The following is a 15,551-nucleotide window of genomic DNA, read 5'->3' as shown; positions in this document are numbered from 1 at the left end:
TTCTTTGAGCCGCGTGTCATCCGACCGACTCGTTTCGATGATTTGTATCTGCAAATAAAACAACCAGGAAGGAGGGTCCGATGGTGGTTTTGTTTTGGAAGGTAAGATTTCATCAAGGCAAGAAGAAAAATAAAAATAAAAAGGCAAATTAATTAAAGATGAGAGTGAAAGAAGCGTTTTTTTTGGCAGAAACAAAGAAACGTTTTCGACAGATAGAAAGAAAGAAAAATAAAACAAAACTTTTGAGGGATGACTCGGACTTGTTGATTCAAAAGGGCGTCCAAGTTCTCTTCATGTATGTATTCGTCCCCCCCACCGGGTCCCACCTCATATCTAATGTCCCTTTTCAGTTTTCCCTCCCTCCCTCCCTCTCTCTCCTACAAAACAACGGCGGGGACGGTTCATTTTTTACTCTCTCTCTAGAAAGCGTTTTCTTTTCTTTTTTATTTTTTTTCTTCGTTTCAAATTTGCTTAACATCTAGCTACAGAGTTCTGTTTTTTCTCCCTCTCTCTATCTCCCTCTGCACGAAAGAGAAGGGATTTTTATTCTATTTTCTAAGGTCTCCATATACACATAACCTATTACAGTTAGTGCAAAACCAGTTGGTGGTTTTGGGTCTATTGAGTGTCTATCTCTCCCTCTCTCTCTATTTTTTTTTCTTTCATTTTTTCCAAGAGAGAGAAAAAAACACTGTTGGAGTTTGGTAGTACAAGGTTTTGCTTCTACTATAAAAAGAAGTTGTATTGCTTGGATTGGTTTCCCATACATAAAATGTGTAACTGCAGATTTCAGCTCTTCCTGTCTCTTTAAGTAGAAGTGTATGACCATATAACTTTCTGTGTATGCTTCTATGGCACTGCATGTTAGAGATCAGTAAAGAAAGATCTATCTGGGTTTCTTAAGGTACGGGTGCTCTCTCTTGTTAGGCTGCAATGTCTTTTCTTGTTTTTTTATTAGTGGGTTTTTGTTCATTTTTTGTGAGAGAGGAAAAGTTGGTGGGTTTTATCTTTTTTTTTTTTATTGCTGATTTCTTTTATCCAGGTTAAACTGTTTTTCTTTTATAAGTGGGGTTGATCTTTTGGCCTGTTCCTTTGATATCTTTCCTTTTCTTCTCTAGAAAAAAAAGTTTTATTTAATTTTGTATCGGTGAAAATGTCATGTTCTATGTTACTGTTTCATCTTCTATTTAATAGTAATTAATTATATATCTAAAAATCAGAGAGAAGAGAGAAGAGGGAAGAGAGAGGAGAGAAGGGTATGCTTAAGTATAGGATATGAGAGATTAACTAATTTATGTGCATTTGTTGTAGATCCCCAAATTACGCCTAATTAATTCCTTCAAAATCTTAATGGGATTTTAATCTTGTTAGAGTTTTGTTTTTGTTTCTTACAGGAAATGAGAATTAAAGCTGGAGATGTTTGATTTCTATAGTTAAAGGCAGCTCCTTTGCAATATTTTTTTTTGTAAAAAAGAGAAAGATTCAAACTTGTTGAGCTCATAGATGGATTGAGATAGAGGGAGCAGCCCATTTTGGCCGCAATGTTAAAAGCATTAGCTCCTGGGCTGCTGTTGATTTTTTTATTCCTGATATCAGCATCTGCGAACGACAACGAATTTTCTCGATGTAATTGTGAAGATGAGGGCAGTTTATGGAGCATAGACGCTATTCTTGAGAGCCAAAGAGTGAGTGATTTCTTGATTGCTGTGGCCTATTTTTCAATCCCTATTGAGCTGCTGTACTTCGTTAGCTGCTCAAATATCCCATTTAAATGGGTTCTCTTTGAGTTCATTGCTTTCATTGTTCTATGTGGATTGACCCATTTGATCAATGGCATGACCTATGGCCCCCACACATTTCAGCTTATGCTTGCCCTAACTGTCTTCAAGATATTAACTGCTCTGGTTTCTTGTGCCACTGCTATTACTCTCTTCACTCTCATTCCTTTGCTTCTCAAAGTGAAGGTGAGAGAATTCATGTTGAAGAAGAAGGCATGGGATCTTGGTCGTGAAGTTGGGATTATAATGAAACAGAAAGAAGCTGGGTTGCATGTTCGTATGCTTACTCAAGAGATTCGAAAATCGCTTGATAGACATACGATTCTGTATACTACCCTTGTTGAGTTATCAAAGACATTGGGGTTGCAAAATTGTGCTGTTTGGATGCCTAATGAAATTAGAACCCAGATGGACTTGACTCATAAGTTAAATTTGAGTTCAGATAATCTTTCAATTCCAATCACTGATCCCGATGTTGTTAGGATTAAACAAAGTGAAGCAGTAAACATTCTTAGGTCTGACTCTGCACTTGCTGCTGCAAGCCATGGGGAGTCTTGTGAGCCAGGGCCTGTAGCTGCAATTCGAATGCCGACACTTCTTGTCTGCAATTTCAAAGGAGGGACTCCTGAGATAATTGAGACCTGTTATGCAATATTGGTGCTGGTTCTCCCAGGTGGAGAACCCAGATCTTGGACCAACCAGGAAGTAGAGATAATTAAGGTGGTAGCTGATCAGGTGGCTGTGGCTCTCTCCCATGCTGCAGTTCTTGAAGAGTCCCAGCTTATGAGGGAGAAGTTGGAGGAGCAAAACCGAGCTCTACAACAGGCCAGAAAGAATGCAATGATGGCAAGCAAAGCTAGGGGTGCATTTCAGAAGGTAATGAGTGATGGGATGAAGAGGCCAATGCATTCGATCTTGGGTTTGATTTCAATGATACAGGATGGGAATTTGAGTGGTGAGCAACGAATGATTGTTGATGCAATGATGAGGACTAGCAATGTCCTATCAACATTGATAAATGATGTGATTGAAATTTCAACAAAGGATAGTGGAAGATTTCCTTTGGAGATTAGATCTTTTGGGTTACATGCCATGATCAAAGAAGCAGCTTGCCTTGCCAAATGCTTGTGTGTTTATAGGGGCTTCTGTTTTTCAATTGAGGTTGACAAGTCCCTGCCGGATCATGTTATGGGCGATGAAAGGAGGGTTTTTCAGGTGATTTTGCATATGGTTGGGAACCTACTTGATCGCAATAATGGAGGAGGGTCTGCAGTTCTTCGGGTTTTCTCTGAGAATGGAAGTCAGGAGAGGAATGATCAGAAATGGACAGCCTGGAGGCAAAGCATTTCTGATGGAGATGTATATATCAGATTTGAATTTGCAATAAACAGTAGTGTTTCTGAGTCAGAGGGCTCAACTTCAATGTCACAACTTAGTGGTAAGAGGTATGCTAGTGACGGTGTTGAGGAGGGCTTGAGCTTCAGCATTTGCAAAAAGCTGGTTCATGTAAGAATCATAACCTTTGTATGTATAAATGCACTCATACAGCTATCCTTTTTCCAATGCTATGACCTGAAACACTAGAAACTACTGATAATAAACTTGGGCTTGAAAACAATTGCAATCACAATCTCTATGTCTCATGATTAGGATTTTGATTTCTGTGTCCAAGATGCATTGTTAGTGAAGATGATTTAGATATATATCTGCGTGGTTACAGTTATTGCACAGAATCAGTCTCGATATACTAATAGGGTAGTTACTCATACTGAGCAAAATCTTTGTCTGATGAAACACATCATCCTTGTTTAGCAACCTCTGTCGATGGCTTTGGTTGTGACAAGATGATTAACCTAGAGAGTCTTTTGAGTGTGTTAATGTATCATTTGAAGATGCACTACAGGTTCTTTTTTTATTGGAAGGTTTTTATTTTCAATATTTATTATTTTGCCTTAATAAATTTTCTCTTAGATGGTGTCATATATTAAATATATAGTAAAGAACTTAGTTCTTTATGTTATATAGTGAAAAGTATTGGTGCTTTGAGGTTTGGATGAAATGCAAATTGTGAAAAAATTCAGCAGCTTGTCATGCCTGTGGAAACAACTAGTTAGGTGTAATAATCTTTTCCTTTCATGTTGCTATGTTGAGTTTCTCAGTTGAAGCAAGTATGCATCTAAATAGCCGTCACATTTTTTACCGTCAAGTGTTTTCTTTTCTTTTTCTAACCTCCTTGTATTTGGTAGTTGATGCAAGGTAAGATCTGGATGGTGCCCAATTCTCAAGGCCTTGCTGAAAGCATGGGGTTTGTTCTTCGGTTTCAGCTTCGATCATCCATATCAATAGCCATCCCTGAATCTGGAGAATCCTCAGAGCACCCACATTCCAACTCTCTTTTCAGAGGTTTGCAGGTTCTATTAGCTGATGCTGATGATTTGAACAGAGCTGTGACTCGGAAGCTGCTTGAGAAGCTAGGTTGCTGTGTTGCTACTGTTTCATCTGGGTTTGACTGCCTTAGTGCTATTGGTCCACCTGCATCTTCTTTCCAAATAGTTCTTTTGGATCTTCAGATGCCTGAGCTAGATGGATTTGAAATTGCAGTGAGAATCCGGAAGTTTAGAAGTCGAAGTTGGCCTTTGATCATTGCCTTGACAGCAAGTTCTGATGACGATGTGTGGGACAAATGCAAGCAGATTGGGATCAATGGAGTCATTCGGAAACCAGTTGTTCTACAAGGAATTGCAAATGAGCTACGAAGAGTCGTGCTTCTGGCAAACAAGGCTGTTTGATGACACTTGCGCAAGTCACAAAACTGCTGTAGCTTTGATTCTTTCAGAGCAGTTTGGGGTTCGCAATTGAATAGCCAGCCAATCTTCTAGTATAGAGATGGTTACATATACAAACATTTACAGTTACAACGATATACAAATTTAGCTCGCCATTTTCTTGATTGATAAGAGGTTTATCTTCCTCACAGTTGCGTCTTGCATAACCTATCTAATTTGTTCTTTAATAATAATACTCTTATTAAGATAATAGAATGCACGCAGTGGAAGCCATTTTCTTGGCAATAAGAAAGTTGTTTTTTCGTTGAAAATACAGACGCTCAGAGATTTAAAGTATTTTCTCAACGGAAGGTCTCATTTTTTAAAAAACTATCCTTCCTTTGGTCGAAGGTCCCTAGAGGTCCTGGTAAGGATAAGAATGGGTTCCAAGATTAGTCTATGTAAAGACCGTTTCATAGAGCTGAAAGCAACTGCATGCCATGGTCAAATTTATTTGGTAGAATGCCAGCCATGCCATGACCCTCGAGAACTCAAGATTTCGCATGGAGAGAGATGATATCTGGTGGCGACTTCTCTCTTGCTGGCAAAGAAAATCTCGGGGGCCGGCTAAGTATCCCATCCAACATGAATATAATTATAGCCATCCACGTGTTGTTTGTAGGATCACGTGCCTTGCACGTTCTTACGCCCCCAGGAAGTTTCTCTCTGTTCCAGCCTGCTGCCATGGGACTGGGGAGACGGGGAAAGTGGGAAAGAGGGTGGGGGTCAATCAGCCTTGTCCTTAAAACCATGCATGAATCTGATAACGTACATAGACCCTTTCTTTTTTCGTGTCTGAAATATCACAGCATGTGGGCCCCTGTCTTATTCCCACAAAAATCATGCCCGAACCATACATAATTGGGCATCATAGGATATCAAACTCGGGAGAGAAGCTCGATGCAATATTCCATGAATTTGGACAAAGGATTATTTTAATCGATAGGTGTCATTATTTTATTACAAGGACTTGACGTTAGATCCTCTTGCAACAATGACCAGTTTTCCATGTACTTCACTACTCAAACTCCTTTTTACTCGCCGGTTCACGGATTTTGTCCTATCCATCAATTTTCTTGGATAGTGGCATTAGGTGATGGCTCATTCAGAATCGATTATTAGGTATGCGAAGGTTTGGTGAGTTCCTTGTCAACATTGTTTTACGGATATCTTATCACTATGTATTATTCTCACGCACATCACTGGTCCCTACCGATCATGCCCTCGTCTTATCCCTTCCGTCGAGCAGGCGTTTCTTGCTCTTCCTCGGCCACTTTTTATCCCTACTGTGTCTCTTTTCAATATCGGGTTCACTGCATGGTTCAGGGCATGGCGTGAGAATAAGACCCTACTCTACGTAGCAGTGATAGGGTTTTCCTCCACAGAGGAATGCCATTCCTGCGTAGCTTATCTCACAATTTCAACTCTGTGACTTGATGACCCAACGGGCCTGGTTAGTGCAACCACTTTCTAACACGTTAACGCTTTATTCCTCTTACACGTTCCTTGAATTGTTCAAGCCACTGTGAAGGTGAATATATGGTAAATATGTAACATCATCATCTAGATAAATGAATTACTGCCCTATCTCCGTATTGCTGAAACTTCCTTTTTATATATATATATATATTTTTTATTTTTTAAAAAATATCATTTTATTTTTCTAAGTTGAAATATTTAAACCAATTTTTTATTCCATATTAAAAAAATATAGAGTATATATACTAAAGGAATTCAAATCTCACATTGAAAAAATAAAAACATTCTTATAGTATTTATATAGTGAACTTTAAAATGAGTTAGTAACCAGCAGAAAAATATATATAAAAAAGTTTTTGGGTAGAAGAAAAAACACATTTGAAAAAAAAGGATCTTTACCAAGTTTTTGCCTGGTCACCCGAGTTCTGGGTTGACCAGTTTACTCCTGATCAATTGCAGGCCTGAATTTTAAATGACACAAACCCGACCAATGTTATTGGGTCCTGCTGGCAACAGGACCCAACTCTATTTTTCTACTTTGCAGCATGGCTTACCTTTATTGGTTCCATAACAAAAAATGTCCCATCAATCTAAGAGAAAATAAATTCAACCAATCCAATCTTAAATGAAAAAAATATTATCATCACCCAACTTTTGTACAATATAAAAAAAAATTTCATCAATTCATTTCCTTTTTACCGTATGAAAAAAATTAAATAAAAGAAGAAAAAATAAATCTAAAGAGATAAAAAGAATAAAATTGGACATATCTAGGTTTAGCTGAAAGCAGGATCCAATAGTGATGGATCTGGCTGCCAAGGTAAACCCAACTTTTAATGGAAGCGATTTGGACAGGCAGACTCAACAGTTTTTGGCAAAGAAAACAAAAAAAAAAAAAACAACGCTCCCCAACAACACTTTTTGACTAACAAAAAATAAAGATAACGCCCCTCATACGATATAGTGTTGTCCACAATACAAACACTCTATATATAAAAAATAAAATTGGACATATTTGGGTTTAGCTGAAAGTAGAATCCAATAGCAATGGATATGGCTGCCAAGGTAGACCCAACTTTTAATGGAAGCGATTTGGACAGTCAGACTCAACAGTTTTTGGCAAAGAAAACAAAAAAAAAACAACGCTCCCCAACAACACTTTTTGACTAATAAACAACAAAGATAACGCCCCTCATGCGCTATAGTGTTGTCCACGGTACAAACACTCTATATAAAAAATAAAATTGTACATATTTGGGTCTAGCTGAAAGCAGGATCCAATAGCGATGGATCTGGCTGCAAAGGTAGACCCAACTTAATTTTATTGGAAGCGATTTGGACAGTCAAACTCAACAGCTTTTGACAAAGAAAATAAAAAAGACAACGCTCCTCAACAACACTTTTTGACTAACAAACAACAAAGATAACACCCTCATGTGCTATAGTATCATCCACAATGCAAACACTCTATATAAAAAATATAAAATTAGATATATCTAAGTCTTGCTGAAAGTAAGATCCAATAACGGTGGATCTGGCTGCCAAGCTAGACCTAACATCTATTGGAAGTGATTTGAACAGCCAGACACAACAACTTTTGGCAAAGAAAACATAAAAGGCAACACTCCCCAACAATATTTTTTTACTAACAAACAACAAAGTTAACGACCCCATGCGCTATAGTATCGTCCACAGTGCAAACACTTTATGTCTCCAATGTGGTCCACAGTGCAATAAGTTTATATCCACAGTAAATACACAGTGTTTTTCCCATACCTTTTAAAGTATAATATAATATGATTTGTATGTTTAATTTTTATGTATGTCTCTATTCTTACACTTCATATATGTCTAGATTTTTCTTTTGTTTGGTAATAACATTCTTTTAAAAGCAATAATAATAACAAAAAATACTAAGAACTTATAGTATGAAAATGACATATGTACTTTATATAGTATTTTTTAAGCTTATGGTATAATGATTTGAGCTTGGTCAACGTGATCTCATCAAGATCCATTGAGTTGGAAAGACATTCATCGGGTATATTTTACAAAACCAATCAAAATAAATGGGTCAAAGCCCAATTTTATTTTTATCATCCTTATGAATACAATGTCTATTTTAGAAACAACTTAAATGACAAGTTTCTTTTCACGAACCAATGACAGTTTTGTAAGTAACCAAAACAATAAGTCTTCTTTTAAAAAGGAGTAATGTCAAGATTTTCTTAGCGAATAACCAAATAAACGAGTCTTTTATTTTCAGGGATCAAAAAGCCAGCATAATAAATAGTTTACTTGTGATCACATGGATCTAAATCTAATATCTATAACTATGAAAAAATCTAAAGTAATTAATAAGAAAATAGAAGGTTGTTACTGGTATGACTTTGCCTGAGGTCTAACCCGATAAAGGTAACTGGTCACTAGTCAGTAGTTCAATCTTTTTTTTGTTTTCTTGTTTGAGGTTTTGATCTGACTGGGTTTTGCTAAGTCAATCAGGTCACGAATCAACCTGCTAGGTCATTTGAGTTTAGCCAAGTTAATGTCAAAACTATTTCAAATTAGAACTTAATCTTTTTTAAAGTAGTTGTTGAGCTATTATTGATGACTTATATCATGGTTATTAAACCCGGCCTGATCCCGACCCAATTTGAGCCTCCATAAATTAATAGGAAAATGGGTCACACTACATTGTCTCATAGATGGAAGATCCAAAACCACCGATAGATATTAATTTTCTCCATTCAACTAAAAACAACCACCATACATTTATATAAAATGAGAAGACCTCAACCAACGAGGATAACAAATAGTTGATATGCGATCATATATATATCTATAAACAAAAAATTAAATTAAATAATGAATAAAAAAAGAGGTTGTTGCTGGTATTAAATATAGTTTTCAGATATGAATCAAGATTTAGGCTGGTATAATGCTCATGTTATTAGGTTGTTGGGTCAACTTGCGGGTCATTAAAGCAACCAGGGTCAATCCATTTTTTTTTTATATTGAAACATTGTTGTCTTGATTTTTTGTTAAAGAAATTTCTTGGTTTTTATTTTGTTAAATTTTGATCAAGTTTATTCAAATCAATTAGATCATGAATTAACTTGTTATATTACCTAAGTTTAGCTAGATTAGTGTTAAAATTAGTTCAAATTAAAATTTTGAATTACATATGTGTTCAGTTAACTTATCAAACCATTCTGAATTTAATAATTATGGGAAGAACAATCAATGGTAGCTAGAAAACTACGTAAACAAGACCAAGTTAGGGGTTTTAAGAGTGAGAAAAAAAAGGGCAGGGAGGAGTGGATGGGAAAATAATTTTTGCAAATTAAATTGTTGAAGCTAAAACTTGGACTGTGGTATTATATATATAATACCTTTATATAAACATAAATCATACCAAACCAACTTCGAAGTTGTAAATGTCGTTTTCTTTTATTCACGCCAATGCCTTTCTTTAAAGGGGAAAAAAAAAAAAACTAAACCATGTATGGCAAGCAAGGGTGAACGTACGTATATATTTTACATTATGGGGAAAGGATAGTCTTACCCCCAAATTATTATACTAGTCCTGATTGAATCCCTCATCCGTTTGCCTCTATCAAGTACCCCTCGTATTCAGATTTTGATCCATCCATCAATCAATCTTTCATCATGATCTACAATTAAATATTCATTAAATAGGCAGAGGATAGCCATGTAATTCACTAATCCAGCCAAGATTTGGTGAGAGTTTTGGGTGCGTACATTTTTTTTTTTCATTTTTAAGCCATGTGATTTGATGTAAATTCGCAAATGTATCAATTTGTCACCAAAACTTTTTCGAAAAAAAACTAGAGTTTCAGTCGAAATCTGGCTGAAAGAGTAACCTTATGGCCTATGCCTATCACGTGTTTGTTTGACGAATCGTTAACTATAGATCATAGTAAGAGGTTGATTGATCAAAATCAGAATAGATGAGGGACTCAATTAGAACAATTGATAAGTGGGAAACCCAGTTGGGATATGCATGGATAGCTTGGAGGCAAATTTGTTCTATCCCTTCTTTTCTTAAACCTGGAGAGGGTTTTTGCTAAATGTTCAAACTTCAAGTAGTGATGATTCTAATGCTATGACTTGGGCTTCCAAGTTGTTGAGATGAAAAAAAAAAGGTTAGCAATTTCAAGCTAATGTCTCTCTCCAAACAAATACAAAGTCAATTACACTTTTCATTCATATCAAGTTCCGAAAGAAAATAATTTTTCAATCTTTTGGTAACAAGAACTAAATTAGATTCTTGCAACTTGGCAATATATATACTTTGTCAGTGTTGTTTGTGTCTCACGAAGAGCGGCAGACAAGCCCTCAATATATTGCTTCTTGAATACTAAAACACTAGGATTTTAGGATCAAAGAAGCTGGAGTCAGAAAGGATCATGGGCCTCGAATCTTCTTATAAACGCAACTTGGCTTAAAATTTTGGATGCCAGAACATGTTCTTCACTAGCTACTTGGAATGTGTTTTGTTCTGGTAAAAGCGCCTGTGGAAGGGGCTCTGTATCCCAAATAAAATATCAATACAAAGGATTGTCTTTCATGCTTTTAGATTACTTGAAGTTAATCTAATAAGTAGGGGTGAGCATTTTCGGTTCGGTTCGGTTTTGAACTGAAAAAAACAACCAAACCGGTTCTTTTCTTTTTTTTTGAAAAAAAACCGAAACCGAACCGAAACCGAGTCAAACCGACCGGTTTCGGTCCGGTCCGGTTCGGTTTTTTATTTCAAAAAACCGAGAAAACCTATATGCAAACGAATTTCAAGTACTTTATCAAAATTATTTCAATTGCCCTTAGTTTCAACGCTTTGAAGCCATAAAAACAGGTTGTTCAACAGTTATAATTTTTCTCATGCCTTGATCATAACAATGGATATTGAAATGGAAGGATCCAAGGGCTCCCACGCATCTTTCAAAAGAAGAACATCTAGCATATGATGTCCTCTCACTCTCTCAAGGGGTCTTCGTTTAACAAACTAAACCCCTCAAAAATTCTTGCAACTTGTATAATTAGTAAACAAGAAGATAGCCAGGAAATGAAAAGTAGCAGAGAAGAAAAGCAGGAAGCAACGATGACATGGCCATGTATATCAATGGAAAAACAAATTAAAGAGGTGAGAGGGGCTGCTGGGAGGTAGAGGCCCTAGAGGGAGAGAAAGAGGGGGAGGGGGAGGGGGCTGCTGGGAGGGAGATGGAGAGAATAAGTGAGGGGACTGCGGCTAGGGTTGGAGAGAAAAAGTGAGGGGGGATAATTTTTCTATTTATAGTGCTTTTTTTGAACCGGTTTGGTTCGGTCCGGTTTAACCGGTTCCTGCATTGTAAAACCGAAAACCGAACCGAACCGGGATTTTTCCTAACTATTCTAATCGGTTTAATCGGTTTTTTTTTTCGGTTCGGTTTTTTCGGTTAATTTTTTCTCGGTTTTCTCGGTTTTTTCGGTTTTCCGGTTTTTTTGCACACCCCTACTAATAAGAGTCATTGGCAACTTGAAGATAAATAAATATTTCGCTAGAGAAATACAGATGAGTTTATTATACTCAAAGCCAACATGGGGGTATATTTTATTTTCTCCAGAGGGAGAGAAAATGCTGTTCGTCACAGATCTAGCTCTGTACGCAAGACTAAATACACCTAAATTATAAACTAGAAAGTCACAAACCAGCATTATAATAATGTACTCGAGGAAATCATAAATAGAGAGGCAGCTCTAGCCCCAATGCATTGATCCTCTAAACTTTTGGCTATGAAATATTTATAAGAAAGTAAAGTTGCCCAAATGAGTAATTAATTTGGACTTTGCTGTCTATATAGATTCTGGCATAATAAATTAATTACTACCTACTTCAACCAACACGATGATCGCTACTTGACTAGTGGAAATAGGTCATGGCTGCTGGGAAATGGGTTGCAGATGAGGATTGCAACCATGGTGACCATTTGCTTCTAGCTACATCGCTCCTCCCTAAGTGGGTATTGACTGTTTGGTTCTATGGGTAAATGTACATAACAAAAAATTAACGATAGATAATGACTTGCTTTCCAAGAGCTTCGTTAGTAGCCCACATGCAAGCTGCCCAAACCCTACAAATGCATAATTCTATTTATTTATTTATTTATTAATACCTGTATGCACGCATACCCCCCCCCCCACACACACACACACCTATATAAAACTAATGTATGTTTATCTATATTTCTATGTTCGTTATGTATTTCCTCAGCTTTTACTGGCATCAGAGAGCTATAATGAACTCAGTAATACATTTCCAAATGTTTCCTAGATTGATTGGATCTTGAAATCAGACTCGGCCAGTGTTATTCTTTAGGTATTGAATTATGTATGCATGCATGCATGGATGTGTGTGTATACTGCAATGTTTCTTTATTATCAGGAGGAAGAAAGCAAAAATAATTAAAGTGTAGTGAAATATATATAGCGCAACGAGGAAAAAGAAAAAGAAAAAAGAACGCATGGTGGCTGTGTTTTCAATTACCCTACTGTATAACTGTCTCAAGAAAAGTCTTTCTTTCCTTGCTTAAATTCTCGGCCTCTGATTGAGTGCTCATGCTTCAGTTTTAAGATCGTTCACGCTTTCTTATAAGATTTTTTTGGAATTAATTTGATTTCTTACCAAATCCCATATGCAGTTTTCATGAGAATGGTGGCTGTATTTTCAATAAATTTGAGGGAGTGTGCTTCCTTGTGTACCAGTTTTGAAACATAAAACTCATGAATTTTCTATTTTCAACTCAAATAACTTGTATTTGACCACGATATATTTCCATTCCTTACACATGGTTTCGGCCTTTTTGCAAACAGATGAGGAGACGTCCATTAGAGTCTTTCAAAGCTATAGGTCTTACTGTTACAATGGGCGAAGAAAGTATGCTTTGAATGGGTCTGGGGACATCAATTTCTCCGGTTGCCGTTGAAACTTGAGCCTTGGAAGTTAGATTGCTAAGAGAGCCCAGTCAACAAGTTCATAACTCATAAACAGAGCTGGTGGTGTATCTAAGCCCTTAAGGTCCAAGAGTAGCAAGGTCAACCAGGCCTAGCTTCTCATAGCTAAATCATACTAGGCTTGCAACAGTACTGGGCTTCTATAGTTTTCGAGGAATAAAATTTAATGATTCAGTCATTCTTTCTAGACACATGCTTCTTCCATGTAAGAGAGTAATAATAATTTTGTGTTTGATATTACGGTATAGAATATTTTTAAAAAATATTTTTTTAAAATGCATACAACCACAATTGCAAGCGTAAAAACAGTCTCTAAGGCATAAACATGCATTGTAGGATGGAGGGTTATCTTTCTATGTAGGCAGATGATTCTGGTTCAAGAATTTTGGATGATTAGAATCTCGCAAAATCTGTACTTATGCCTCCACATACAAGATTTGACTAAAGAAAAATTGCTCGCAGGCTGCAGCATAAATCCTTGAGCTTTGTGAGAGTTGTAGTCTACCTAATTGTTAAAATACTGTATTTTGATAGGTAGGTTTTGGACTATGCAGTGGAGATAACACTCTTCTTTTTCTAGAAATTGTGTATAAAAATTTTTTATATGTAGAGAATCTTGGGCTAGTTTGTGTATAAAACTTGCAAAAATAAAGATAATGTTCCTCCATCCCTAAGTCCCTATATATATTTCACCTCACCCTTCGTCTTCTAGAAATTGAACATAGTCCTAGTAGTATAATTTTCAAGTCTCAATGGACAAAACACTATACAAACACTTCAATTAAATAAAAATTACAGCCACATCTTGAATTTCTGTATGAAAATTAAAGCGAATGATTTCAAGTTGAGTTGGATCAATCTTGTACACTGCAAGCAACTTCCCCGGAGATTGCAAGCATGGGAGGGTCAGTCCAGAGAAAAAAAATGTTGGTCAAAATGTAGACTTTTTATCCTCTTATTGAAAGCAGTCGGTACGTGTAATTACAAGCAAGTCACCGACAGATTTTAACCAATAAAGTTGTCATCTAGGGATGGTAATACTTGCATTAAATAATTTAGGAAGCACAATCAGATTTCTCCAAGTTCCCAATACGGTGATTATCATAATATAAAACATGGAAATCAATCACATTAATATATTTATAATTGACGGTTCTCTTAGCCAAAGTCCCCAGCCACGCATATATTTTATTGTAAAGCCGGCATTATCAGTCTTAGGTCGACCATTTACACCTTGACCGCGTTTGCTTTGATTTATTGTAATCCTTTCACGATTATTAGTGTTAAAAATGAGATTGAAACGCAGAAATGACAAAAATGTGTTGTATCGTGACAAGACACGCGTAGTTATTAATTATTAATCTTCTTTGTTTATTACAATGTACATTAGAATTATAGCTATGTAATGATAATAACATTTCCTATTTTATAAATTCTCATCCAGACTCATTTCAAATGTGCGATGATCGATGAAGTGTCAATGGAGATTTTCAGAAGATTTCCTTGTTTCTCACGATTAACAATGAGCTGGGTTGTTCTCACGTGTAAACTATTTTTTTTATATATGTGTTTTAAAATACCCTTTTATATTTAAATCAGTTTTAGCAGAGGAATTTAATGATACATGAACTAGAAATTAACTATATGCAAAATTGTATTTATGATTAGTGTAGAGTTGGGTAATTATACTTGTATAATTGAGCAATAAGGGTATTTAACTAATCTTCGAAGATGAAGCGTAGCTCACAAAATAAATTGAATTTAGTAATAAAATAAAATATAAATTTAAAATAGAAGTGGCACCGCTAGTGTAGCTCACATGTAAGGCGAGCTAATAAAATGTCTGCAAGCATGATGAGAGCCTAAAGCTTGTAAAGTTGCGTAACTTGTGAAACTACTTATTGAAAAGAAATTTTAATCCTGATTGGCTATAGAAAACAACGGTCTGGTTAGCCGTGTTATTATCGAATAAAAAAAAGATAGCGTGTTCATACTTGTATTGAAATTAATTTGTATATGTGTGCAGTTAGTTCTTTGATGCAAATTATTGAAGTTCGTGGAAAAATAAAGAAGAGAGAAGAGAAAAAAATAGAGAGAGGAAGAGGTTCTAGTCGGGGTTAAGCCTGGTCATTTAGACAAGGTCCCACACACACACATATAAATTATTAAATTTGATTTTTTTTTTTTGACAAAGTTTGCTCAGGATATCATTGGATTTATCTTCAAATCTCTCTGCATTTTTATCATATATGATTTGTTGTTACTTATTTTTTGGTTTTTGTATAAAAACAAAAGAAAAAAAAAAGAAAATTATCAAAAGAAAAAAAAATAGCAGTAAGAAGAAGACATTGGGGCGCCCAAAAAATGACAAAAGATTGATTGAGAAAAATTAAAATACAAAGATTGAAATTTGACAATATATTTTTTATTGATGAAAGCCTTATTGACAAAGAAAATTCAA

At 35.9% G+C, this 15,551-nt stretch overlaps 1 protein-coding gene across 3 annotated transcripts; it reads left to right on the top strand.

Moving 5' to 3' along the window:
• Window positions 1–401: 401 nt before the first annotated feature.
• On the top strand, window positions 402–4,735 carry LOC118061559 (ethylene receptor 2). 3 transcript variants are annotated; one of them, XM_073411955.1, is made up of 4 exons: window positions 402–904; window positions 1,395–1,685; window positions 1,965–3,284; window positions 4,025–4,735. In XM_073411955.1, exons 2-4 carry the CDS (start codon window positions 1,542–1,544, stop codon window positions 4,565–4,567), a joined length of 2,007 nt encoding a protein of 668 aa, XP_073268056.1. In that variant the 5' UTR covers window positions 402–904; window positions 1,395–1,541; the 3' UTR covers window positions 4,568–4,735. The 3 variants fall into 3 exon arrangements, with proteins under 3 accessions (XP_073268056.1, XP_034930922.1, XP_073268057.1); XM_035075031.2 differs by having other exon boundaries at window positions 1,395–3,284; XM_073411956.1 differs by lacking the exon at window positions 402–904 and having other exon boundaries at window positions 1,545–1,685; window positions 1,960–3,284.
• The last annotated feature ends 10,816 nt before the right edge of the window (window positions 4,736–15,551 follow it).

Source organism: Populus alba, chromosome 10 (assembly GCF_005239225.2).
Source record: "Populus alba chromosome 10, ASM523922v2, whole genome shotgun sequence".
In the NCBI taxonomy this organism is placed as follows: Eukaryota; Viridiplantae; Streptophyta; class Magnoliopsida; order Malpighiales; family Salicaceae; genus Populus; species Populus alba.
The sequence above is the reverse complement of the archived record's forward strand: the minus strand, read 5'-3'. Positions and strand labels throughout refer to the sequence as shown.